Consider the following 24622-nt stretch of genomic DNA (forward strand, 5'->3'; position numbering starts at 1 on the left):
ACCGAACAAGAAGAAAACAGCAACACATCGTCTCCCTATGCATTCAAACACCTGAATATGACCAGCCAAAGAGATTACAAGAGCAATAGGGTTAATATTTTTTACAGTCTGGGTTATAGCTGCAGATATGCGCCCATTCTCAGTGGTTGAGAGAAGGGGGTTTCAGTAGAGGTTTAAGCACCTCGTAAAAGTGCTCGAGCCAGGTTACCACTTCCCTCTTGCACCCATTTCAGCAAACAGGTTACTTGCCCTATATACGCAAACCAAAGCAGAAGTTTACAGTGATTTGCCCTATGCACCATGTGTTRCRCTTACTTAACAGTGARCCTATCACATTACCCCGGASTAGGAGATGTACCTTGGTACAGACGCTTATCTGGCACTGAGGGAGGCAGTGTCATAGCGCGTTTGTAACCAAGAGGGAAGTGGGTATTTACCATATTCGACTAGGAAAAACTCACTTGAACGGCCCTCAAGCTGGTAATTACTAGTGGGAAACATGTCTATCATCCTGAGCACCCACTTSTCCCACGTTGCCCTCTGACATCACCTATTAAGGAAATGGCCTCAAACTGCATTTCCGGCAGTTAAATGCAACAGAACATTATTTATAAAAAGCACTATAATTTCTTTACAAGCACGAAGGCTGTACTTTCGGTCGACACAGCTTGTTGGCCATTAGCCAACTGGCATTTTGCAACGAGTTCAAATCACATGAATGCATCCAACTAGTATTTATGACTTCACAAATGGTAAATTCCCACCTCCCACATGGTTACAAACACAGCATTGGAGTGGAAACTTGAGGCCCAACCTAACAATCCGGTCACAACAGACAATGCAAGGAACATTGTGAATGACATTACATCTTTCCTGTGACCCCACAACCGTAGTACGTACCGAACCGTAGGTTTGGKGAACCGTTACACCCCCTAATCAACACTACTACATATAACAGATTAACTGTAGGAATTAGGTTGATTTAGGAGTAGACTATTGCACTACACTGTGGAATAATGTACTGTATTGCACTGTTCTCGGGTCACACTTACTCAGCCACACCCTCTGCTCGCTCGCTGCCCTCCTCCTCGCTGCCAGGGGACCTGGCTGGCTGGGGTGTCCCTGTAGCCTGTCTGTCTGGACCTGATGACTGAGAGGAGGTGTTGGGGGATGGAGAGGGAGTAGGGGTGGTGGGGGTCAGGGTGAAGGAGGACCCCTCTCCAGTCTGGGGGTCCTGGGAGGGGGTGTGGCCAGGGGCGGGTACGGACTCGGCTGTGGTGGCGGAGTCTGATGGGGAGGGCTGGGCGGATTCTGAGGTGGGGCCAGCAGAAGGGGAGGGGCTGGGCTGGAGCTTTGGAAGAGAGCGAGWGTGTCAGAATCAGATAAGATACATGGGTCACACACAGGCATGCATGGGCACGAGACACACTTACCCGGAACTCTTTGCCAAATTTCCGTAGCTCCTCCAACTGTGTTCTCTGCAGGACTGAGGGAACTGAGAGGGAGAGACAAATTTTTTTCAAAGACCTAGATAACAGAAAGGACAGGGACCAGTCAAATGGAGAGAGGAGGGAGAGCCTAACCTTTGCCGCTCTTGCTGTCTTGAGGCTGGCTGGGCTTCTGTCCTCTCCTTAGCCGCTGAGCTTAGGATCTCATTCACTGAAGAGAGAGAAAAGAAAGCAAGAGACAAGATGGAGAGATTAAGAGGTAGAGAAAGGAACAGAATCATAAATTAACTTCTTATGGCTGCAGGGGCAGTATTGAGTAGCTTGGATGAAAGGTGCCAGAGTAAACTGCCTGCTCTCCAGTCCAGTGCTAATATATGGCATATTATTATTCTGATTGCGATGAAACACTCTGAAGTTTCTAAAACTGTTTGAGTTGATCTGTGAGTATAACATAACTCATATGGCAGCAAAAACCCGAGAATTTCAAACGGGAAGTGGGAATTCTGAGGCTGGTCGATTTTCAACCAAGATCCTATTGAAATCACAGCGAGATATGGATGAGTTCGCACTTCCTACGGCTTCCACTAGATGTCAACAGTCTGTAGAACCTTGTCTGATGCCTCTATTGTGAAGGGGGGCAAATGAGAGGGGAATTAGTCAGGTCTGCCATGACCTGACCATGCGCGTTCACATGAGAGGGAGCTCTGTTCCATCGCTCATCTGAAGTCAATGTAATTCTAAAGATTGATTCAATACATCGTTTGACATGTTTCTACTGACTGTTAGGGAACTTTTTGACATTTCGTCAGCTTTTAGTGAACGCGCTTCCTGACGTTGGATTTGTTTACCAAACACGCTAACGAAAATAGCTATTTGGACATTACCGAACCAAACGAACATTTCTTGGGAAGTGGGAGGCCTGGGAGTGCATTCCGACGAAGATCAGCAAAGGTAAGTGAAGATTTATAATGCTTTTTATGAGTTTTGTTAACTGCACAATTTGGCGGGTAACTGTATGGCTTGCTTTTGTGGCTGAACRCTGTTTTCAGATKATTGAATATTGTGTTTTGCCGTAAAGCTTTTTGAAATCTCACACAGCGGTTGCATTATGAACAAGTGTATCTTTAATTCTATGTAAAACATACATCTTTCATCAAAGTTTATGATGAGTATTTCTGTTATTTGACGTGGCTCTCTGCAATTTCTCCAGATAATTTGGAGGCATTTCTGAACATGGCGCCAATTTAAACTGAGGTTTATGGATATAAATATGAACTTAATCGAACAAGGTTAGTGATTAATTTCATCTCTATTTGTGCTTTTTGTGACTCCTCTCTTTGGCTGGAAAAATGGCTGAATTTCTGTGAGTTGGTGGTGACCTAACATAATCGTTTGTGGTGCTTTCGCTGAAAAGCCTATTTGAAAATCGGACACTTTGGTGGGATTAACAACAAGATTACCTTTAAAATGGTATAAAATAGATGTATGTTTGAGGAATTTTGATTATGAGATTTGTTGTTTGAATTTGGCGCCCTCCACCTTCACTGGCTGTTGTCATATCCCAAGAAGTTAAACAAAAAGAACTAATAACTGAACAATTCTGGTAAAAAGAAATTGGTGTAGTAATCATTCCTCTCACATTCCACAGTGAACGGGGGTGGGGCAGAGGACTTAGGTGTTTGCCGAGGCGATCGAGGAGTGAGGAAGTGTCGAAGGGCCAGCCAGAGCGGGGTCGTCTGGTTTTGGAGAGCGTGAGACTGTGGGGAGAGACAAAGAGAAAGGGAGAAAGAAGAAGAGAGAAGGGAAAAGGAAAGGTGAGGGATGTGAATAGTCTAGAATTTGAGTGGCGGAAATGTGCGGTTGTGTGCACTTACAGATGAGGTGTGTGTGTGTGTGTACCTGCAGGTGAGGACTGGGAGCTTGGGTTGCGCAGAGTTCGATTGGTCTGTACGGATCTCTGGGCTTTGGGGGAGGTTCTGGACGACACTGATCCATAGAAAGAGCCCAATTAACACTCAATATACCCCAAAACTCCCACACACTTCCTCCCTCAATATACCAAAACAGACAGAGGCCTTACCWCCGTTGACAGAAGAGCGCGAGGCATCGGCCAGAGCTTGTGGGTGAGAGATGGAGTGAGGGATCGGGTGAGAGGTAGAAGAGGGGGTAGGGCTACTGGGCTGGCCCGGGGGGCTGGCTTGGGACTGGTGGGGAGAGTAGGCGCCCCTGATGGACAGCGGGCTGCACCTATCAGAACCCTGGGATGGTCTAGAGGAGCCGGGGACTCCTGTTCGATTGGGTATTGGACCAGAGGCTCCGCCCCTCAGGCTGCTGGGGGGAACACCCATCTCCCTGGCCCTCTGGGGAAGAGGAATGTATTTACCCTCCCTAGAGAGAGAGATAAACTGAACATAAGTATAAACGCAACATGCARCAATTTCTAAGATTTTACTGAATAACAGTTCATGTAAGGAAATCAGTCAATTTAAATCAATTCATTAGRCCCAAATCTATGGATTTTACATGACTGGGAATAGAGACATGCATCTGTTGGCCACAGATACCATAAATAAAAAGGTAGGGGAATGCAGCGCTACATATCCTTCGCAGAGTTGATCAGGCTGTTGATTGTGGCCTGTGGAATGTTATCCCACTCCTCTTCAATGGCTGTGCGAAGTTGCTGGATATAGGCGGGAACACGCTGTCGTACACGTCGATCCAGAGCATCACAAACATGCTCAACGGGTGACATGTCTGGTGAGTATGCAGGCCGAGAAAGAACTGGGACATTTTCAACTTCCAGGAATTGTGTTCAGATCCTTGCCGCATGGGGCCTTGCATTATCATGTAGAAACATGAGGTGATGGCACGACAATGGGCCTCAGGATCTCATTACGGCATCTCTGTGCATTCAAATTGCCATCAATAAAATGCAATTGTGTTCATTGTCCATAGCTTATACCTGCCAATACCATAACCCCACCACTGGGCACTGTTGAAATCAGCACACCGCTCACCCACACAAAGCCATTCATGCAGTCTGCCATCTGCCCAGTTTTGCTGAAGCCGGGAATCATCGGTGAAGAACACACTTCTCCAGCGTTCCAGTGGCCAACAGCTCTGGTGGACATTCCTGCAAGCCCTCAACTTGAGACATCTGTGGCATTGTGTTGTGTGACAAAACTGCACATTTTAGAGTGRCCTTTTATTGTCCCCAGCACATTGTGCATCTGTATAATTATCATGCTACTTAACCAGCTTCTGGTGACATGGGTAAAAAAGCTCATGAAACATGGGACCAACACTTTACATGCTGCAATTATATTTTTGTTCAGTGCATGTTAGAGTGTTGTTATGTCTGTCTATACAGCTGATTGAGTAGCCTACATCCTTGCACAGATGCAGTTTTGTCCACTGTGTTTATGCCTCCATGTATCGAGTTTAGAACTAAGCGTGTGTATGTCTGCGATTCCCCTACGGATTCACCTGCTCCCGGCACTGCTCTGGAATCCAGGGCTGCCCCTCTCCCTCCCCTCGTCTCTCTCTCGGACCACTGCGCTGTACTTGTCCTCCTCACTCTTATCRTCGTTCTCCAGGTTGGTGCGGTGACGGTACTGGGGGCTGCCCTCAATCTCATTCGCTAGGCGGGCCGCACGTGCCTCCCGCTGTCGGAAGCCATCCGAGCTGCCCCTTTCCAGGGGAACACTGAAGGGGGAGAAAGARAGATAAGACTTCCAAGGTCATTCAGTAACATGTGTGAGAAAGGGAGATGCGAGTGAATAAGGCTGTGTYCACACAGGCAGCCCAATTCTGATGTTTTTTTCTTCTCACTAATTGGTCTTTTGACCGAKCAGACCTGAAAAAGATCTGTGATAGGTCAAAATACCAATTAGTGGGAAAAAAATAACAGAATGATACAGAGCTAAACTCTGTACGTCCCTTTTTCAGGACCCTGTCTTTCAAAGATAACTCATAAAAATCCAAATAACTTCACCAATCCACATTGTAAAGGGTTTAAACACTGTTTCCCATGCTTGTTCAATGAAACATAAACCATTAATGAACATGCACCTGTGGAACGGTCATTAAGACACTAACAGCTTACAGACGGTAGGCAATTAAGGTCACAGTTATGAAAACGTAGGACACTAAAGAGGCCTTTCTACTGACTCTGGAGAAACACCAAAAGAAAGATGCCCAGGCTCATCTGCGTGAACGTGCCTTAGACATGCTGCAAGGAGGCATGAGGACTGCAGACGTGGCCAGGGCAATAAATTGCAATATCCGTACTGTGAGACGCCTAAGACAGCGCTACAGGGAGAAAGGACGGACAGCTGATCATCCTTGCAGTGGCAGACCACGTGTAACAACACCTGCACAGGATCGGTACATCCGAACATCACACCTGCGGGACAGGTACAGGATGGCAACAACTGCCCGAGTTACACCAGGAACGCACAATCCCTCTATCAGTGCTCAGACTGAGGCTTGTAGGCCTGTTGTAAGGCAGGKCCTCACCAGACATCACCGGCAACAACGTCGCCTATGGGCACAAACCCACCGTCGCTGGACCAGACACTAATGGCAAAAAGTGCTCTTCACTGACGAGTTGCGGTTTTKTCTCAGCAGGGGTGATGGTCAGATCCGCGTTTATCGTCGAAGGAATGAGCGTTACACCGAGGCCTGTACTCTGGAGTTTGATTTGGAGGTGGAGGGTCCGTCATGGTCTGGGGTGGTGTGTCACAGCATCATCGAAATGAGCTTGTTGTCATTGCAGGCAATCTCAACGCTGTGCGTTACAAGGAAAACATCCTCCCTCATGTGGCACCCTTCCTGCAGGCTCATCCTGACATGGCCCTTCAGCATGACAATGCCACCAGCCATACTGCTCGGTCTGTGCGTGATTTCCTGCAAGACAGGAATGTCAGTGTTCTGCCATGGCCAGCGAAGACCCCGGATCTCTGTCCCATTGAGCACGTCTGGAACCTGTTGGATCGGAGGGCGAGGGCCGTTCCCCCCAGAAATGTCCGGGAACTTGCAGGTACCTTGGTGGAAGAGTGGGGTAACATCTCACAGCAAGAACTGGCAAATCTGGTACAGTCCATGAGGAGGAGATGCACTGCAGTACTTCATGCAGCTGGTGGCCACACCAGATACTGTTATTTTGACCCCGTTTGTTCAGGGACACATACCATTTCTGTTAGTCACATGTCTGTGGAACTTGTTCAGGTCATGTCTCAGTTGTTGAATCTTATTATGTCCATACAAATATTTACACATGTTAAGTTTGCTGAAAATAAACGCAGTTGACAGTGAGAGGACGCTTCTTTTTTTGCGTAGTTTATATACAGATCGACCTGAGCATATTCCAATCAGAATAAGGAGCTGATGGGAGAATACTCACGTGTACATGGAGAGGCTGGAATCGTAGGTGGACGTGACGCCATACGTCTCCTCGTTAAACTTGAACATTTCGCTAGCATCCCAGCCATTAGACTAACAGAGACAGAAGAACCGTATAGTAAGTGTGTGCTTGTGTCTCACCAAGTGTGTRCGTGTCAGTAACCAGGTTTCCATCCAACCATTTCATGCAGATGAATTACTTGACACATCAAAAAACTCAACAGGCCSGATAGAAACAGCAAATTTGTAGTCAAAATATCCTATTGTCAGCAACACCATTTTTTTGGTCTGTGAAATAGATTATACATAATTGCGGMGGAAACGCTGTTATGTGCAACTAGTGATATAATAACCATGTCGAAATATACTTGGAGTCACGCACTGATATGTTACATTGTTGTAACCTACTACCATCACAACGTGTGAAAGCATAAAGAGTTTATAGGCAGATAAGTTATGAACGTCACATTGTGGTTAAGTGCACGCTGAATTTCATGCAAATTCCCAATGAATATTGAGGGTGTTTTTTGAATGCTGGCGACATGATGATTGGTGCTTGGCTGCAATTATCAAATAAAAATGATCTTGCTCTTATCCATGTCAACTTGATCAGCAAAYTTGTCTAGACAGCATGCACCAAAAACAGATTGGGCAAGCTTGCTATTTATCACAAAAGTTTGTGACAAAACCAACAGTAGAGTAAAAAATGTGATTGAAACACACTGAACTTCTGTTTTTTATTTGGTACTTTGTAATTGAAACGCAAATATTTTTTATGTGCACTAGGTTATCACGCAGTTTTTTTTTTTACATCAGTAACAAGTCAGTTTCATAGAAMCCCACCTGCGGCAGGAACATTCAAAAAATGTTTATGCAGATTTTAGAAACTGCAAATTGGATGGAAACCTAGCTACTGTATCAACTCATCTCACTGTGTGAGCGCCTCACCGTGTCCGTCTCCAGGTCGAAGCCTTCTCCGTTGCTGTCCCCTCCGTCCCACCTCTGCAGCACCTTCTCCCGGTGTTCCCCGTTCACCCGCGATGAGCCGATTGCTGTATCTGTGAAAGCATCTACACACACAAAGCCTAAATTTGAAGGTATGCGTCATCTACTTGGGGTACATAATGATGCACACACACTTGCTTCACCCTCCCATCTGTCTCATTCAGTTCGACTGCTTACTTAAACACACATCCTTTTCTTGAATCAGTTTCAGTCACACTGACAACGCACTCTCACACTTACCTCTGATGGCGTAGTTGAGGTCCACATCTCGGCAAGTCATTGTGACCAGGTCGCCGGGGCTGAAAATCATGGTGTCTGTGATCTCCTCTATCCTGGGCAGGGAGGGGGGCAAGCCTCCCCCTCCGCCTCCATCCGCCTCTCCTCCTTCGCTCCGCTTGTGGACAGCATCAACCACCAGCTCACACTGGAGTAAAAACACATTAGGACCACGGATAAACCACAGAGGTTAACTGAAGAGCGACTGCAGGCAGTGGTCAATGTGACCTGGGGGGTGTATTCATTACGCTGATTCCATTGCAAAACATTTTGAAACGGAAACCATTTACTCCAAACGTAGAACGTTTTGCAACAAAAACAAGTTTCTATTGGACAATTTTAGGTAGGTCCCTCCTGGTGTTGCATGGTATACCGAAACTTCGGTAGTTTTTCGATACTAGAAGATGAAAAACTGTTGGGAACTAGATTTTTTGTTACTTTCGGTACTTCTGTCAAATGTGTTCAACAGATCAAGCACATCTATCAGCACAGCCKACCTCTATTATAGTGCGCACTGTGCCTGCTCCAATTACTCACTGCTAGCCTGCACTGGGAGTCTGGGATGCATCATGTTAGCTCCCCACTCATGCTGCGCACAATTTAATAATGCGACACGACGGAATGTAGAAATGTTGAAACTAGGCTAGAACACTTTACAATGCAAGATGACACCGGTAGCTTCCAGCTATTGTAGGTMAACTTTCCTTGCTAGTTGACAGCTGACATCAATTCACCACCCTAGTACTTTGTGAACTATAACGCAAACCATAATGCAAAAGACGCTGATTTCAATGTTGATAGCCACAAAAAACGTTATTCATTCTCTTATTTCGGTCTCTCTCACAAAGATGATCTATTGCCTCAGCAAACTGACTGTGCTCCTACGGGCCGCCCCCCCTCTTGCCTCGTGAATGATGTCATTCCTGGTAGACAGCGCACATTTTTATAAAATAAGTTACTTCAATGCAAATGTTGAGGAGTACAATAAAATAAGTCACAAAATGTAAGAGAGAAGGGAAACAGATTTTCATGGGGCTACAGATGACATCAGCCAAAAGAAGCTCAATAACTCAATGCATGCACACACACCTACTGCTCCTGGGGCGCCAATGACGTGAACGTTGATTAAGGCAACCCCCCGCACCTCTCTGATTCAGAGAGGTTGGGTTAAATGCAGAAGACACATTTCAGTTGAATGCATTCAGATGTGCAAAGGACTAGGTTTTGTAACAGAATCCGACTAATGAATACACCCCAGATTAAGTYGAACATCTGACCACAACCATGTTTCTATGAGGGGTCTATAATGTGTCGGTATGCAGAACACCCATGTATGGTCTAATACAAGGTAGTATAAAATTACCCTTGAGCTGAGGGTTTTGAAGATGCCCTCATACACATTTCCACTCTTCACTCGGACGTCACAGGTGGAGCCCTTGAAGGATAATAATAATATGGTTATTGGTCATTTCATTAAGATATACATTAGTAGACAGTTGTCAAGAACTAAAAATAGTGGAAATAGTGCATCTGTTGCATCAAAGGCACCATGGTGGACATAGGCCTAATTGACCAAATGAACACTCACCACTACAGCTGTGAGATAGTGAAGCATCCTGGTGTTGTTGTAAACACCTTCAAATACCTGTGAGTTGTAAACAAACATGTCTGACTTCAGTATGGCAGGGACCTCTATTTTAAAGTGCCAAAAAATGTGACCTTACTCTACTCGCAATGTCCTTTCAACATTTAGAGTTTACACATTGTACAATAGTGCACTAGTATGGAAGCAAACAAAGCGAAAGACAACCTACATTATGTCATTAAAAGGGTACTAGGCTATGCACTAGGCTACGAGTAAAACGTCTGTAGTACATGCTGGATAGCCTACATTTCATGATATGTGACTTACGGGAGAGGACTGAGATGGCGGCTTCATTGTATTTCTTGTCCTGAATGTGAGGAGAGAACATTAGCAACAGACAAGACAAATGGGTGTAGGTGGCTCATGGGAAAAAATCTGCAACGCAAGAAATAGGCCGGCAGCTGCATCACTTTCAATGTAGCTAACTAATATGCAAACTTGCAAAGAACTATGGGCATGGGACATAGCGTTTTTCAAATGCGGACTTTTGAGCCTGGTGGTCCTCGACCTGTCATTTGAATGCATGATGCTAGCTAGATGATCTAGAAGATATGTCTATGCAGCCGTAGRGCAAAAGACTGATCACGGTCACCGATGCGTGCCGGACGCCGGTGGTCTACGTTAGCTAGCTAAGACATAGGTGGGGGGAGGTGAAAACAAGCTAGCCCCGTAGCGGATATGTTCTGTTCTCTAGTGTCGTTTGACATTGTTTGCGAGGCTTAACGAAAACAATTGTGTTGACAAGTTGGCTAACTAGGGTTAGCCAAAACAGAAGGTAACGTTATAGCGATGTGGCTAACAATTTAGCTAACGTTCCCTAGGGGTAGCCTGCTAACGTGCAACTATTTTAGCCAAATTACTCTGGTAACAGTTTGGAGTAACTAGGCGAAATTGTGAAATTATCAAAAATCTAAACAATAGCTAGCTATGTGTTGTCTAGCTAACGTTAGCTAGCAAGCTAAACAAGACAGCTAKTAKAATTTCTAGATATCGAGAGACACGTTGAATACAATAAATAATAAAATAGTATTAATACTTTTTAGTCATGTGCATCCCTGTTACTCCGCAGTCTTGCTGATTCTGTTTAAAGTCGCACGATRACAGGCCAAACAAAATCTAAAACAAACGTTTAATAAAAAGGGAAAAAAGAAAACACGGATAATCCCATCCCCGCAGAAAGTGAATGGGTATATTGGCGTCAATCAAATGTATCGTCTRTCCCATTGGTTCGGACACCAGTCAATCATACCAATGTCGATTTAGCGGACCCTCTTTGCCGATTGGCCGTAACCTACATCTATTATATTTACTTTGTTCCAATTGGCTTAAAATAGCGAGTTATAGCCTCAATTTGACATGGGCACGCCCACTGTAATCCTCGCATTGACCGGTAAACCTCTATGGATATGTGGCAGATCCCCGGACTTGCTTGACGACTGTGGCCGAACATGTGCTTACCTTCCAGGCACAGCTCTGTTGGTATTGYTCCCGCTGATATGAGAGGGCAAAGCGGCAGGCCCTGCCGTTCCATTGGAGGTTTTTCGTCCGCCTGAACCGGGTTGTTGCTGGTGTGACACGTGCCAATAATTACACCTCAAGTAACAGTTATACGGATTCAATTTGCCTTTAGTCTACTAAATWGTATTTGACTTTACCAGACTGGTTACCACGTAAGTCAATGAGGACACCATCGATAAAGCTCACGTTAGCTAGCCAACTTATAGCTAGTTGCTAACAAATATTGCACAAGCTAGCTAGAATTCATACACACAGAAAACAATACATGTAGCAGCAAGCTACTCKTAGGAACTTGATACAACTACAACTCACGTTCTGTCGACGAAAAGACATTGCCTCTTCGAAAGTTAATCGATAGTTAAGCTGGCTACTGTAGTACAGCCTTGCACGTTATAGCTAGCTCGATGGCTAGCTAGACGAGCAAGCAGTAATGTCCCTTCTGTAGCTAAAACTTTTAGCACGTCGTCTTTCGTTTCCTTTCCGTAGATTTACTCGTGCGTGTGGCTTACTCCGATTGCATGTCATTTGTAACTTGAACAAATTGTAAAACTCGGGGGAAACAAATTCGCCGGTTTGGCACCACAAAAATGTTGTCGTCTGCGCGTGGCTGACTGACTGGGTTGGTGGGGGCGTGTATGTGCGCATTCACAATTTAACGTGCACGCGCTAAACAGTTTAGACCACCAAAACCGCGGTCGTGACTAATTTCAAGCCAAACTCCGCCTATTTCTAAAATGTATCTTCTTAAAATCTGATTTTAACCTTAACCACAATGCTAACCTTATGCCTAACCTTAAATTATGACCAAAACGCGAATTTTTGTTTTGATGAATTTTTATGACATAGCCATTTGACTTTGTGGCAACTAGCGACAACCCAAAGCTGCAAGAATTACTGTAACATTCCTTTACATCCTTCCCCTTTATTCAGTAAGAAACAATAACAGTGAACCAAAGCAACAACACACTAGGCCATAATGTTTCAGTATAATTATATTATATCATATCATCAAATTCAATGTAGTACCTGAAACTAACCACACAGGTTGGGACAAAACCCTGCCCACCGTCAACACAAGGTCCCAGCAAAAGAGAGCGCGAGAGACAGACAGAGACAGAAAGGCACAAATAGAGTTCAAAATTTGAAAAGGATGAACAGGGGCATGGGGTAAGATGTGTAAAAGATGATTACAAGGATCTGAGTAGAGGACAAACAAGAAGTAAAGGTATAAACAAAGAGAGGAAGGAGGGAGATACAAAGATAATGAAAGATAGAGGCACTGAACTGAATGRCAAACAGACGGACATGGCTACACAACCAAGGCACAGGTTGAAGGAGTATGACAGAGGTGATAACACAAAAAGGCACGAGTAGAAAAATTCCCCCCCCTTATGTTTTTCTTATATTCTATTTCTGCACATTAAAATGAAATTAGGATGAGGTCCAGGAGGAGAGGACTGTATGAGCGTGAGGGAAAGACTGAGTATGAGGCTTAGCAATATAAAAAAAGGCACAAACAAATTTCAACTGAAATAATCGGATGGGGGCAGGAACAAGTGTTACGCATTACATGGAGTTAACAACATACAATAAAAGGCATTTTAAAAACAAAATAAAATTAATACTATTAATTCCGACCATCATTATTTCCATTATCATTATTGTTAATCGTATCATTATTATTATCAATAATAAAGTATTTATCTGAATATATATTCGCTCTCTCTCTACCTCTGGCCACTTCTCTACCATTAAAGAAAACCARAAAATGAGGAGAGAAAAAGAGAGTGAGGTTGAAAAAGTGACTGAGGTATATGTATCCTGCTTGCCAGTTCTAGCCTAGTCTCTTTGCCACCTAGTAAGTATATGGTTGTCCTCCATCTCCACCTCTGTGAAAGTGTACTGTTGGCCAGTAGAAAGTCTGCAGGATATTGAGGTATGGTACTACTGGGTTCAGAGGATMTCTCTCTCTCACTACCTACATCCATGAATTGATTCAAAAGTCTACAAAAAGCGTACCAAGAGTTGTACCGGCAAAAAAGCTTATCTCGCTAAACATTAGTGTACCTATATTTAGTGTTGTAAGGTGCTCCCATCCCTCTCTCTTCTCTTTCACCCATTTTCTCTTTCTCTCCATCTTGCCGAATCTCCCAGAATGCTTGTGTTTTAATAGTGTTAGTACGTCCTTCTAACCCCCTCCCCTCACAGTCCCGTAATAAAATACAAATACTGGTTATGAATGGCTATGACTCCCACCTCCTCCACTCTCCCTTTCGCACAAACACCCCCCCTCCCTCCTCAGAAGAAGGAGTACTGGTTGTCAATGGCTCTTGCCCTCCCTCCTTCCCGCTCTTCGCCCTCCACCCCCTCCAGTTGGCGGAGAGGAGCTTCTCTCTCCTCCCAGTCCTCCACTCCTTCTCCTGCACCTCCTCCTGTAGTTGCTGCAGTTCCTCCTCCACCTCCCAGCTCTGTCTCATTCCCTCGTTCCTGGGGTGGGGTTGGGRGTGGCGGCCGGCCGGGGGGCAGGGGTGGTGGAGGAGGAGGCTGGGGAGGGCTACGGGGTTTGCTGGTCAAGTCTGTTGGGAGGAAAGAACAGCCAAGAGAGAAAAGCAGAGAAAGAAAGAGTGGAAAAAGGTGTAAATAAAGGAGGGGTGGGCAGGGTGGGGGACAAGATGAAGGTGAAATTTCCAGAGAGTGAGCGGTGAGAAGAGGAGGAAGAGGGGGAGAGACAGAGTGAGAGTCATGGCCGCAACGTCTGTGTGACAGGTCCATGTGAGTCATGGAATCAGTCGAGACAAACACACTGTGCATGCACATACACACACACCTTGTTCACATCTATTAAATACACGCGGTTGAGGGGAGACGTGGCGGAGCGCGTGAGGGGGAGACGTGGCGGATGCGCTGTCGAGGGGGAAGACGTGGCGGAGCGCGTGCGGGGGAGACGTCGGCGGAGCGCGTGAGGGGGAGACGTGGCGGAGCGCGTGAAGGGGGAGGGAGATCGTTGGCGGAGCGCTAGTAGAGAGAGAGACGTGCGCGGTTCCGTTAGCAGACGTGGTAAGAGCGCGAGAGAGAGGAGTTCGCTGGTAGAGAGAGAGGGACGACGTGGTTTTAAGAGCGAGGTGACGTGGCCGGAGAGCGAAGAAGAGCTGGAGACTGTGGCAGAGCGCAGTGAGCGAGAGGGAGACGTGGCGCGAGAGTAGAAGACGTAGTGCGAAGAGGGAACGAGTGGGCGGAGGGGGGAAGACGTAGTGGAGCGAGAGAGAGGGGAACTAGTGAAGCTGAGAGACGGGGAGACTGTGCGGCGCGATGAAGAGGGGACGTGGCGTGGAGCGCGAGAGAGGGGAGACGTAGGCGGAGCGGGTCGAGATGAGGGGAGGATACGTAGGGAAGGGAGAGAAGAGGGGAGACGTGGCGGACGAGAGAGGGAGACGTGGTGGGAGCTGCGAGAGAGAAGAGGGGAAGACGTGGTTCGAGGCACGAGAGAGGAGAACTATGGCCGAGCGCGGGATGGGATAAATGTGCACGCCAGAGGAGGGGGAGGACGTGGCGGAGCGCGGAGGGGAGACGTCGCGCGGACGCGAGCAGTGGGGAACGTGGAGAGTCGCGAGAGGGGAGACGTGGTGTAGTGCGCGGAGTTGGGTGAGACGTGGTGTCGGGCGACTGGAGACGGGGGAACGTGGAGAGCGCGAAGAGAGGGAGAACGTGGGAGAGCGCTGAGTTGTAGGGGAGATGGCGAGCGTAGAGAGAGTAGAAAGTGCGTCGTTAGAGGACTGGAGGGCGGAGAGGCGGTGTGGTTAGGAGCCGAGAGGGGGACCGTGCTAAAGCGACGAAGGAAGGGGGAGACGATGAAGAGCTTGGAGCATGTGGCAGAGCGCGAGCGAGATGGCGGGAGCGTGCGAGCTGGGAGAGAGAGGAGCCAGGGGAGACGTGCGATTGAGTGGAGAGAGAGAGAGGGGAGACGTTGTGGCAGCGCGAAGAGGAGAGGAGACGTGGTGGAGCGCGAGAGAGGGAGACGTGAGGGAGCGCGAGAGAGGAGAGGGGGGAGCGGAAGAGGGAGACGTGTTAGACAGAGAGAGCGGCTGACGTGCGGAGCGAGAGGGAGACGTGCGGAGCGCGAAGGAAGACGTTGTAGAGGGAGAGGGAGACGATTGGTAGAGCGCGGCAGAGGGGAAGACGTTAGAGTGAGACGGAGGGGAGACCGTATTGAGGCGCGAAGAGGGAGGCGTTGAGGGAACAGAGTGGCGCGAAGAGGAGAGCGCGAGAGGGACGTAGTGGCGCGAGAGGGGGAGACGTTGAGTGGAGCGAGAAGAGGGAGACGTAGTGAGCGAGAGAGAGGGAGACGTAGTGGAGGAGAGAGAGGAGACGTGTGGGCGAGAGAGAGGAGACGTTAGTGGATGCGAGAGGAGAGAGCGTAGTGGAGCAACTGAGAGGAACCGTAGTACAGGCGAGAGAGGGAGACGTATTACAAGCGGTGAGAGGGAGAGTATCGTGGAGAGGGAATTAAGACCGCGAGGAGAAGAGGTGGTGGAGCGCGGAGAGTAGGAGACGTAGTGATGCGGAAGAGAGAGAGAGTGGGATAGAACGTAGTGGAGAGAGAGAAGAGGGGAAGTAGGGAGAGAGAGGAGGAGCGTGGGAGACGGGTGAGAGTAAGTGGATGCGTGGAGGGCAGCGAGTAGAGAGAGAGAGACGTGAGATAGAGCGCGTGAGAGGAGGTGAGACGGTTAGTAGAGCGCGAGGGGACGTAGATGTAGCGCAGAGAGAGGGAACGTTTAGAGCGATGAGAGAGGGAGAGTAGTAGAGCGCGAGAAGAGTGGAGCCGTAGTGGAAGCGCGATAGGGAACGAAGTGGAGAGCGAGGACTGTGAGAGACGGGATGGAGAGTACCTAAAGAATGGGCGCGACAGAGAGGCAGAAAGAAGAGACATAGAGCGAGAGACCTTAGTCTGGTCACTAACCTTATCTTGAACTGGACCCACCAGTAGAGTTTTTTGAGAACACAGCTCACTCCTGGAGCAATGACTTGAGAGACCACCTCTGCTATAGAAATGTTTGTATCTGCTAAAAAGTTTAGGGTCATGTAGAACCTTCATAGAACATTTTCAGACGATGCGTTGTTTTGTGCTTTATATGATATGTACACTGCTCAAAAAAATAAAGGGAACACTTAAACAACACAATGTATACTCCAAGTCAATTCACACTTCCTCATGAAAATCAAACTGGCTCCACTTAGGAAGCTAACACTGATTGACCAATACATTTCACATATGCTGTTGTGCAAATGGAATACGACAAAGGTTGGGAAATTATAGGCAATTAGTCAAGACACCCCCAAAAAAAGGAGTGAATTTCTTGCAGGTGGTGATCACACGACCAACTTCTCAGTTCCTATGCTTCCTGGCTGATGTTTTGGTCACTTTTTGAAATGCTGGCGTGCTTCTCACTCTAGTGGTAGCATGAGACGGAGTCTACAACCACACAAGTGGCTCAGGTAGTGCAGTTCATCCAGGATGGCACATCAATGCGAGCTGTGGCAAAAAGGTTTGCTGTGTCTGTCAGCGTAGTGTCCAGAGCATGGAGGCGCTACCAGGAGACAGGCCAGTATCAGGAGACGTGGAGGAGGCCGTAGGAGGGCAACACCCAGCAGCAGGACCGCTACCTCCGCCTTTGTGCAAGAGGTGCACTGCAGAGCCCTGCAAAATGACCTCCAGCAGGCCACAAATGTGCATGTGTCTGCTCAAACGGTCAGAAACAGACTCCTGAGGGTGGTATGGCCCGACGTCCACAGGTGGGGGTTGTGCTTACAGCCCAGCACCATGCAGGACGTTTGGACTTTGCCAGAGAACACACAAGATTGGCAATTCGCCACTGGCGCCCTGTGCTCTCACAGATGAAAGCAGGTTCACACTGAGCACATGTGACAGACGTGACAGAGTCTGAGACACCGTGGAGAACGTTCTGGCTGCCTGCAAACATCCTCCAGCATGACCGGTTTGGCGGTGGGTTCAGTCATGGTGTGGGGTGGCATTTCTTTGTGGGGCCGCAAGCCTCCATGTGCTCGCCAGAGGTAGCCTGACTGCCATTAGGTACCGAGATGAGATCCTCAGACCCTTGTGAGACCATATGCTGACACATGCACATTTGTGGCCTGCTGGAGGTCATTTTGCAGGGTCTGGCAGTGCACCTCCTTGCACAAAGGCGGAGGTAGCGGTCCTGCTGCTGGGTTTGTTGCCCTCCTACGGCCTCCTCCACGTTCCTGATGTACTGGCCTGTCTCCTGTAGCGCCTCCATGCTCTGGACCACTACGCTGACAGACACAGCAAACCTTTTGCCACAGCTCGCATTGATGTGCCATCCTGGATGAACTGCACTACCTGAGCCACTTGTGTGGGTTGTAGACTCCGTCTCATGCTACCACTAGAGTGAGAGCACCCAGCATTCAAAAGTGACCAAAACATCAGCCAGGAAGCATAGGAACTGAGAAGTGGTCTGTGGTCACCACCTGCGAATCACTCCTTTTTTGGGAGTGTCTTGCTAATTGCCTATAATTTCCACCTTTTGTCTTATTCCATTTGCACAACAGCATGTGAAATGTATTGTCAATCAGTGTTGCTTCCTAAGTGGACAGTTTGATTTCATAGAAGTGTGATTGACTTGGAGTTACATTGTGTTGTTTAAGTGTTCCTTTATTTTTTTGAGGCAGTGTATNGTTGTCAGCACATTCAACTATGTAAAGAAAAAAGTATTTAATAAGAATATTTCATTCATTCAGATCTAGGATGTGTTATTTTAGTGCTCCCTTWATTTTTTTGASCAGTGTATATATACATAGCGTTCCCTTTTATARACCGAGTGATTCGAGCACTGAATGCTSACTGGGTTAAAGCTGTGGTACTGTATATTTAAGCAATATAGCCCAAGGGGGTGTGGTATATGGCCAATATACCATACAGGCCTTAGCCATGGTATATTGGCCATATACCACAAACCTGAGATGCCTTATTGCTATTATAAACTGGCTGCCAGCGTAATTAAAGCAGTAAAAATACATGTTTTGTCATACCTGTGGTATACAGTCTGATAAACCACGGCTGTCAGCCAATCAGCATTCAGGGCTCAAACCACCCGGGTTATAACAGACTGTATAACATGGGTATGACCCCAAAAATATTTTCACTGTTCGAATGATGTGGTAACCAATTTATAATAGCAATAAGGGACCTCTGGGGTTTAAGGTATATGGCCAATATACCACGGGCTAAGGCCTATATCCAGGCACTCTGCGTTGCATCCTGCTCAAGAACAGCCCTTTGGCCAATATACCACGGGCTAAGGCCTGTATCCAGGCACTCTGCGTTGCATCCTGCTCAAGAACAGCCCTTAGCCGTGGTATATTGGCCATTTACCACACCACCTTACAGATGTACTGTACAGCACTATGACAGCAATGACATTATTTGGAGAGACCACAACAGACTTATAGAGAAGCTATATAGGTAACAGACTAAATCCAATAGACTGACTCAAAGACATTTATACCTGGTTATAATGAACTGCAGTACACTACATCATGACCTGTGACTAGGGTTGCAAATTTATGGCAACTTTCCCAAAATTCCAGAAATCCTTGTTGAAAGATTCCAGAAATCAGAACATAATAAGCAGAAAATCTGGAATCCTGAAAATAAAATTTAAAAACAACCCTACTGGTGAACTTTGACCTACTTGGATGACCTTTACATGGGGGTCAAACCTGGGGGGAATGCCAAAGTGCAGGATCCAGTTGAGCCTGGCACCAAGTAGGACCACAACATCAGACTGGAGCAGAGCTCTGCAGTCCACACCAAGACCATAGAACCAGGAGGATAGAAAGAGAGGAGGACCAAGAACGAAGAGGAGATGGGGGGAGGAAGAAAAGAGAGGAGGATAGGAAGAGAGGAGGAGGAGTATAGAAGGAAGAGGGAGGGGGAGATAGGAAAGAGAGAGGAGGAGGATAGGAGAGAGAGGAGAGGAATAGAAACAGAGAGGGAGGAGGATAGAAAAGAGAGGAGGAGGATAGGAAGAGAGAGGGGAGGATAGGAAGAGAGGAGGAGGAGGATAGGAAGAGAGGAAGGAGGAGGATGAAGGAGGAGGAGGGTAGGAAGAAGAAGGAAGAGGAGGATAGAAAAGAGAGAGGATAGGAAGAAGAGGAGGAGGTAGGAAGAGAGGAGGAGGAGGATAGAAGAGAGAGAGAGAGGAATAGGAAGAGAGGAGGAGGATAGGAAGAGAGGAGGAGGAGATAGGAAGAGAGAGGAGGAGGATAGGAAGAGAGGAGAGGAGTTAGGAAAGAGAGGAGAGATAGAAAGAGAGGAGAGATAGAAAGAGAGAGGAGGATAGGAAGAAGAGGAGAGGAGGATAGTAAAGAGAGGAGGAAGAGGGTTAGGAAGAGAGGAGGAGGAGTTAGGAAGAGAGGAGGAGGAGGACGAAGAAAAGAGAAGGAATGGGAAGAGAGGAGGGGGAGGATAGGAAAAGAGGAGGAGGAGGATAGGAAGAGAGGAGGAAGAGGGTTAGGAAGAGAGGAGGAAAAGGGTTAGGAAGAGAGGAGGAGGAGAGCAGGGAAAAGAACAGAAACAGATTAAACAAAATGTGATGAAAAGAGACTAGTTATAGGTAGGGATTTCAGGAAGGCCCAGAGTTCTCCTGGTCTGTTCATCCTGGTCCTACTTATACAGTCAAAAGTCTGTACATGAATATGATGCCAGCTGAGAGAAGGAGTGGCTGACCTGGAGCGGGCAGCAGCAACACAGTTGGGGTGGTCGTCAGGCAGCACCCCTTTACCCATGGGGGTGGGCAGGAAGGGCAGGCCACACCCCTCCACCAGCTCCCTCAGAGCCCCCTCTGCTCTTCCATGGGCTGCACCTGCAGAGGGAAACAGACAGAGGGCACCGCCACACTGATATCAACAGACTGACCTTCCCAGCTGGGATGCATTCAGCTGAACACAACGTTGTGCAATGTTCAGATAAAAATATAACATGTAGAACAAACATGCCTCTCTGACAGGTAGAATGAGTAATCATGTCCACAACCTTTGTCTACTGAACGTGGTCCTGTTTTCAGCTGAACCCTGGTACAGTGCTATAGGTGTTACAGTGCGTTTCASCTGGCTATGGATCTCTCCTGGACAGACACACGTAACATAACTGGTAGTAGCGTCTGTCAACAGACTGGGACGCGGCAACTACTTCACAAGTCACGTTAGTATCTTTCTCTTAATATCTCCCCACAGAACTGAATCAAGTACCTGACGCAATTCCACAAGATTTTACTTCTGGGTTTGGCTATTAAAAAGCATTGCCTAACTTTCCCAATGATAAGTAAAGGTCGTTTGGCCTAACTTTCCCAATGATGAGTAAAGGTCGTTTGGCCTACCTTTCCCAATGATGAGTAAAGGTCGTTTGGCTCCTTTTAGGACAGCCAGTGCTTCTGTGATCGCGATATGGTCAGCCATACTCACTGGAGGAGGTGGACAACAGGGCACCTCTCTGACAAAGGAAATAGGAAAGAATTGGTCAAACATTAAACATGTTACCTATCAACTTTATTGCATACGTAAATAAATCATGAAGGTCTATCTAGGCTTATTGCTATTCTCTGATGAGAATACTTTGATATAGTGCTATATTTTCAAACTAATTTAACAAAATCTGGTAATTTCTTGTWCACTTCAGARGTTAAAAGGTAAAACAAAATAAAATCTACATGACTATGGTGATGTGAAGTCAGAGGTATACATATTCAACAGTAACACATTAGTATACATTTTAAATGGATGAAAGACAGTGATAGCCACCAACCTGACTCTGCTCCTGTCCACTTTAGCATTGACCATGTCCCCAGATATGTCTACGTATACAGCACCGGGACGTCCATACATGCTAGTGCGTACTGCCTAAGACAGACCAAACACCCTTCCATTCAGAATCAATTAAGGCTGTGTTCTTCTGAAGCACTTAAGTTACTTTGCTAAGCTGGAAAATTAGAGGTCAGAAAACAGACAATTGCAGGTGATACCAAATGATATGAAGAGGACTAAACAGAGGGAGTCAGAGGAGACTGTATACCTTCTCTATCACTGAGGAGATCATATCCAGACTGCTGGGCCTAGCTGAGAACTTACTGTACAGTCTGCACGCCTCCACCTGACAGAGAAAGAGGACCACAAATAACAAATGATGTCCTCTACAAGCAATTCAACTGCTAGGACCAGTTTCCTGGACAGAGGTTCTCTATTGASTTCGCTTTTAAGGCCATGACTAAACTTAATCTGTGTCCGGGAAACCACCCCCTAATGTTCAATAGTCAGAAACCTCACGGTTGAATTAGTACCTGTGGAAACTCTTGAAACGCCCCAGTGGTCTCCTGGTTTTGATCGGAGGAGCCTCCAATAACAATCACAGGCCTACAGAGAGAGTGGTGTCACACAATGACATCAACTGACAGGCGGAGTTAGTTTGGAGTCCTCAGATCAGTTTTTGCAGTGTAAGGATAGCATCCCTTCTTTTGAAAGGAAGGACCACTGAACATGAGTAGAAGGGCCTTCTGTTTGTAGAGTTCTAACATACCAGCAGTTCATGTTAGCGTTGGCCATTCCACCAAGAGCATGGATGAGTCCCGGTCCAGACACAACCAGACAAGCCCCTGGACTGGAGAGGAACAGACAGACAGGCAAACACACAGGAAGATAATCAGACAGGAAGACAAACAYAGAGACAGACAGAATTAGTAATGTAAAACAMCTATGAAACTAACCCTCACACACAAGTRTGTGTATGGCTAGTTAATATCCCATGATTTGGGGAGAGCTGGTTTAGTATTGTATGGAGAGAGTAGTCTCCCTAGGCAGACGGGTTGCTTTCCACATTAACAATGTATCGACATAGGTCAGGGATTTCAGAGAGGAGAGACAGTATCTCTAAAGCTCTCTTATAATGACAATCCTCCTACCGTCCAGTGAGGTAACCAACAGCAGATGCAGCATAGCAAGCCTGTTGGATGACACATACCACATCAGTATTACTGGTGTCCCCACAACCAATTCACATAAAAAATMTAATGGGAAGATTCTGATTTCATAAAAATAAAAGGTGGCTTACGGCTTGTTCATTGCGCATTCCCACATACTTGATTCCTGAGGCTTGAGCTGCCATAGCCACTTCAATGACTGGAACACCAACTATTCCAAACATATATTCTACATTCTGCAGAGAGATACATGTAGATACAGTATGAATTGTTACAGTGTAGTTTAGATGTTCTTTGCATTGACACACACTTTGGCATACATCAACAGGGGTGTTAACATATGCTATTCCATATGTTAACAAACATCCACATAAACATTTAAATGTTTTGCTACAACAATATTAATATTTCGCTATACCAGTGCAATGACCTTTGACACACTTTCACAACTCTTAGTGCTACATTGRCACTGCCAAGGACATGATCAGCGACTAATATATTATTTACCAAATCGTAGCAATACCGTWATACAGTGTAATACTATTTTATATAAATTGCACATATCTCACCTGAGCTTTTAGTGCCTCAGCAACGAGCTGAGCGCCTGTCACATCTTCCATTATTACTGTCCAGAAATCTGTTCGTGATACTCAATAGCTTATACGTCGTTTTTAGATCTCTTGCAAATCATTTGTTTTTGTCCGCATTACAAAATGCATTATATGAGTAGCTGCAATCATAAAATTTTCCGATAACCACTTACTCCACAGAGTTCAAATTTGAGTGACTGGACGACTTTTGGCACTGCTGCCAAAGCATGACCCGTTTATACGACTTCCGGGTTCAGGGCCAATCACATGAGCCGTACAATAGTAGTTATGAATATGTATGAACTAGTGGCCTTTTCTGTTTTTATTTCAATAAATACATACCAAGGTCTCATTATGTGTTTATAACTGCACTTATACTTAACTCAATGAAGTCATTATGAGTGTATGACTTGAGTGTATGCATTATAGATATGGGCTTCATAAAAGTGTAACAACTGTTTCTCGTTCATCTTGTTTTAAAATTGTTAAAACAAAATTTTAAAACAAGTGACTTGTTTTAAATGCACAAAGAAAACACATTTTATGATTTTTAATAGGTTCCAAAAAGTTGGTTGAAAATACACTTGCACTTATACGCTTAGATGGTTCTCGAATTAATCAGGTCTCTGCATATAAATATTAGGGATATGTTTGGATGATAAAACTGTCTTTAAAATGCATATTGACGAACTTTGTAAACGGCTAAAAATCAAGCTAGGCTTCCTCTATAGAACAGGACATGTTTGTCCTCTACAAGAAAACAAATTGTGCAAGCTACTTTTATGTCCGTTATAGATTATGGGGATATTATCTACATGCATGCTACGGCATCAACACTTAAATCGCTGGATGCTATTTATCATTGAGAACTTTATTACGGGTGCTAGCTACAGAACTCCCACTGTGTTATATCAAAATGTGGGTTGGACATCGCTGTCCGTGAGACGAGAACAACATGCTCTCGGGTTTGTCTTATAAGCACTTCTAATAAACTACCTTCTTATTTATCATCACTCATCAATATTAGAATTAGAATTCCTAAAACCAGGTCTCAAGCATGGATTACACTTGAGGCCCATGCAATTTACATAAAGTTGGGTATGCGGCTGCTTCCTGTTAACCTAAACTTGAGACACTGTCCCCTTGCCCATTTTAAATATTTATTGGAGGATTTTTATTTTTGTATTGCTTTTAACTGTTCTGGAAATGCAAGTTCTTGTGCTGTTAGGGAATAACCTATGTGTAAATGTAATAATCTGCTGCTGTATTTCTTTTTGTGTTATCTGTGATCGTTTTGTTTGTCTTGTGTAGTTTCTTAATCATTGTAGCTTAACTGAATGTGTAACATGTGTAACATGCAGGGCCAGCTGTAACAGAGACGTTGGTCTCAGTCTGTGTTCCTGTTGAAATAAAGGTAAATCATCTGATCCATTCGTGGCTTTAGTTGTGGCTTGATCATGTGAATGGTCTACGGATTTTTCCTATATGTCTGTCTTTATATGTGACGACATCTTTCTCTATTAAAATGTGATTTTCATCTTCCAATAAAACGATCATAAATTAACACCAACTCATTATGTGCTCCCATCTACAGCCACAGATAATTCACTATAAATACTGTTGACTATGTCGGTTTGACTACTACCATTATCTTGCACAAACAGTAAGACTACAATAGACAGAAATCATCGCAATGTTTCTTGCAGTAATGTTTTTATTAAAATACCAGGC

General features: G+C 45.9%; 3 protein-coding genes across 5 annotated transcripts in view; all 3 read right to left on the reverse strand.

Annotated features, from left to right (window-relative positions):
- The window catches only part of LOC111971252 (ataxin-2-like protein), a 42952-nt gene extending 31012 nt beyond the window's left edge, over nucleotides 1–11940 (reverse strand). The window contains 17 exon segments of the mRNA XM_070446268.1: nucleotides 1053–1351; nucleotides 1434–1495; nucleotides 1584–1615; nucleotides 1617–1659; nucleotides 3088–3127; nucleotides 3129–3205; nucleotides 3348–3434; nucleotides 3529–3836; nucleotides 4935–5153; nucleotides 6853–6944; nucleotides 7800–7921; nucleotides 8097–8280; nucleotides 9496–9567; nucleotides 9721–9777; nucleotides 10045–10084; nucleotides 11236–11342; nucleotides 11608–11940. Of these exon segments, the coding sequence (XP_070302369.1) occupies nucleotides 1053–1351; nucleotides 1434–1495; nucleotides 1584–1615; nucleotides 1617–1659; nucleotides 3088–3127; nucleotides 3129–3205; nucleotides 3348–3434; nucleotides 3529–3836; nucleotides 4935–5153; nucleotides 6853–6944; nucleotides 7800–7921; nucleotides 8097–8280; nucleotides 9496–9567; nucleotides 9721–9777; nucleotides 10045–10084; nucleotides 11236–11342; nucleotides 11608–11628 (1862 nt within the window). The 5' untranslated portion in view covers nucleotides 11629–11940.
- A 261-nt stretch (nucleotides 11941–12201) lies between these two features.
- The window catches only part of LOC111971451 (SH2B adapter protein 1), a 60203-nt gene continuing 47782 nt past the window's right edge, over nucleotides 12202–24622 (reverse strand). For all 3 annotated transcript variants that reach the window (XM_070446264.1, XM_070446263.1, XM_070446266.1), the window contains exon 10: nucleotides 12202–13871. In XM_070446264.1, coding sequence (XP_070302365.1) covers nucleotides 13850–13871 — 22 coding nt within the window. In that variant the 3' untranslated portion in view covers nucleotides 12202–13849. The remainder of the gene's footprint in view (nucleotides 13872–24622) is intronic.
- Nucleotides 18026–22944, reverse strand: hacl1 (2-hydroxyacyl-CoA lyase 1). Its single transcript, XM_023998233.2, has 10 exons — nucleotides 22871–22944; nucleotides 22433–22537; nucleotides 22284–22324; nucleotides 21902–21982; nucleotides 21666–21738; nucleotides 21401–21478; nucleotides 21134–21228; nucleotides 20709–20821; nucleotides 20060–20195; nucleotides 18026–19128 (listed from the first exon to the last, which is right to left on the reverse strand). The coding sequence occupies exons 1-10, from the start codon at nucleotides 22919–22921 to the stop codon at nucleotides 18945–18947; spliced, it is 957 nt and encodes a 318-aa protein (XP_023854001.1). The 5' UTR covers nucleotides 22922–22944; the 3' UTR covers nucleotides 18026–18944.

The sequence above is a fragment of the Salvelinus sp. IW2-2015 genome, linkage group LG13 (assembly GCF_002910315.2).
Source record: "Salvelinus sp. IW2-2015 linkage group LG13, ASM291031v2, whole genome shotgun sequence".
Classification (NCBI taxonomy): Eukaryota; Metazoa; Chordata; class Actinopteri; order Salmoniformes; family Salmonidae; genus Salvelinus; species Salvelinus sp. IW2-2015.

Bases quoted from the DNA above. Each gene is read 5' to 3' on its own strand.
- hacl1 (XM_023998233.2), bottom strand. From the start codon at position 22,921: ATGGAAGATGTGACAGGCGCTCAGCTCGTTGCTGAGGCACTAAAAGCT. The intron at 22,325-22,432 runs GTAAGCCACCTT...GTCATCCAACAG, and splicing joins GAATGCGCAATGAACAAGCC to GCTTGCTATGCTGCATCTGC. The intron at 20,822-21,133 runs GTTGGTGGCTAT...TTCCTTTGTCAG, and splicing joins GTGGACAGGAGCAGAGTCAG to AGAGGTGCCCTGTTGTCCAC.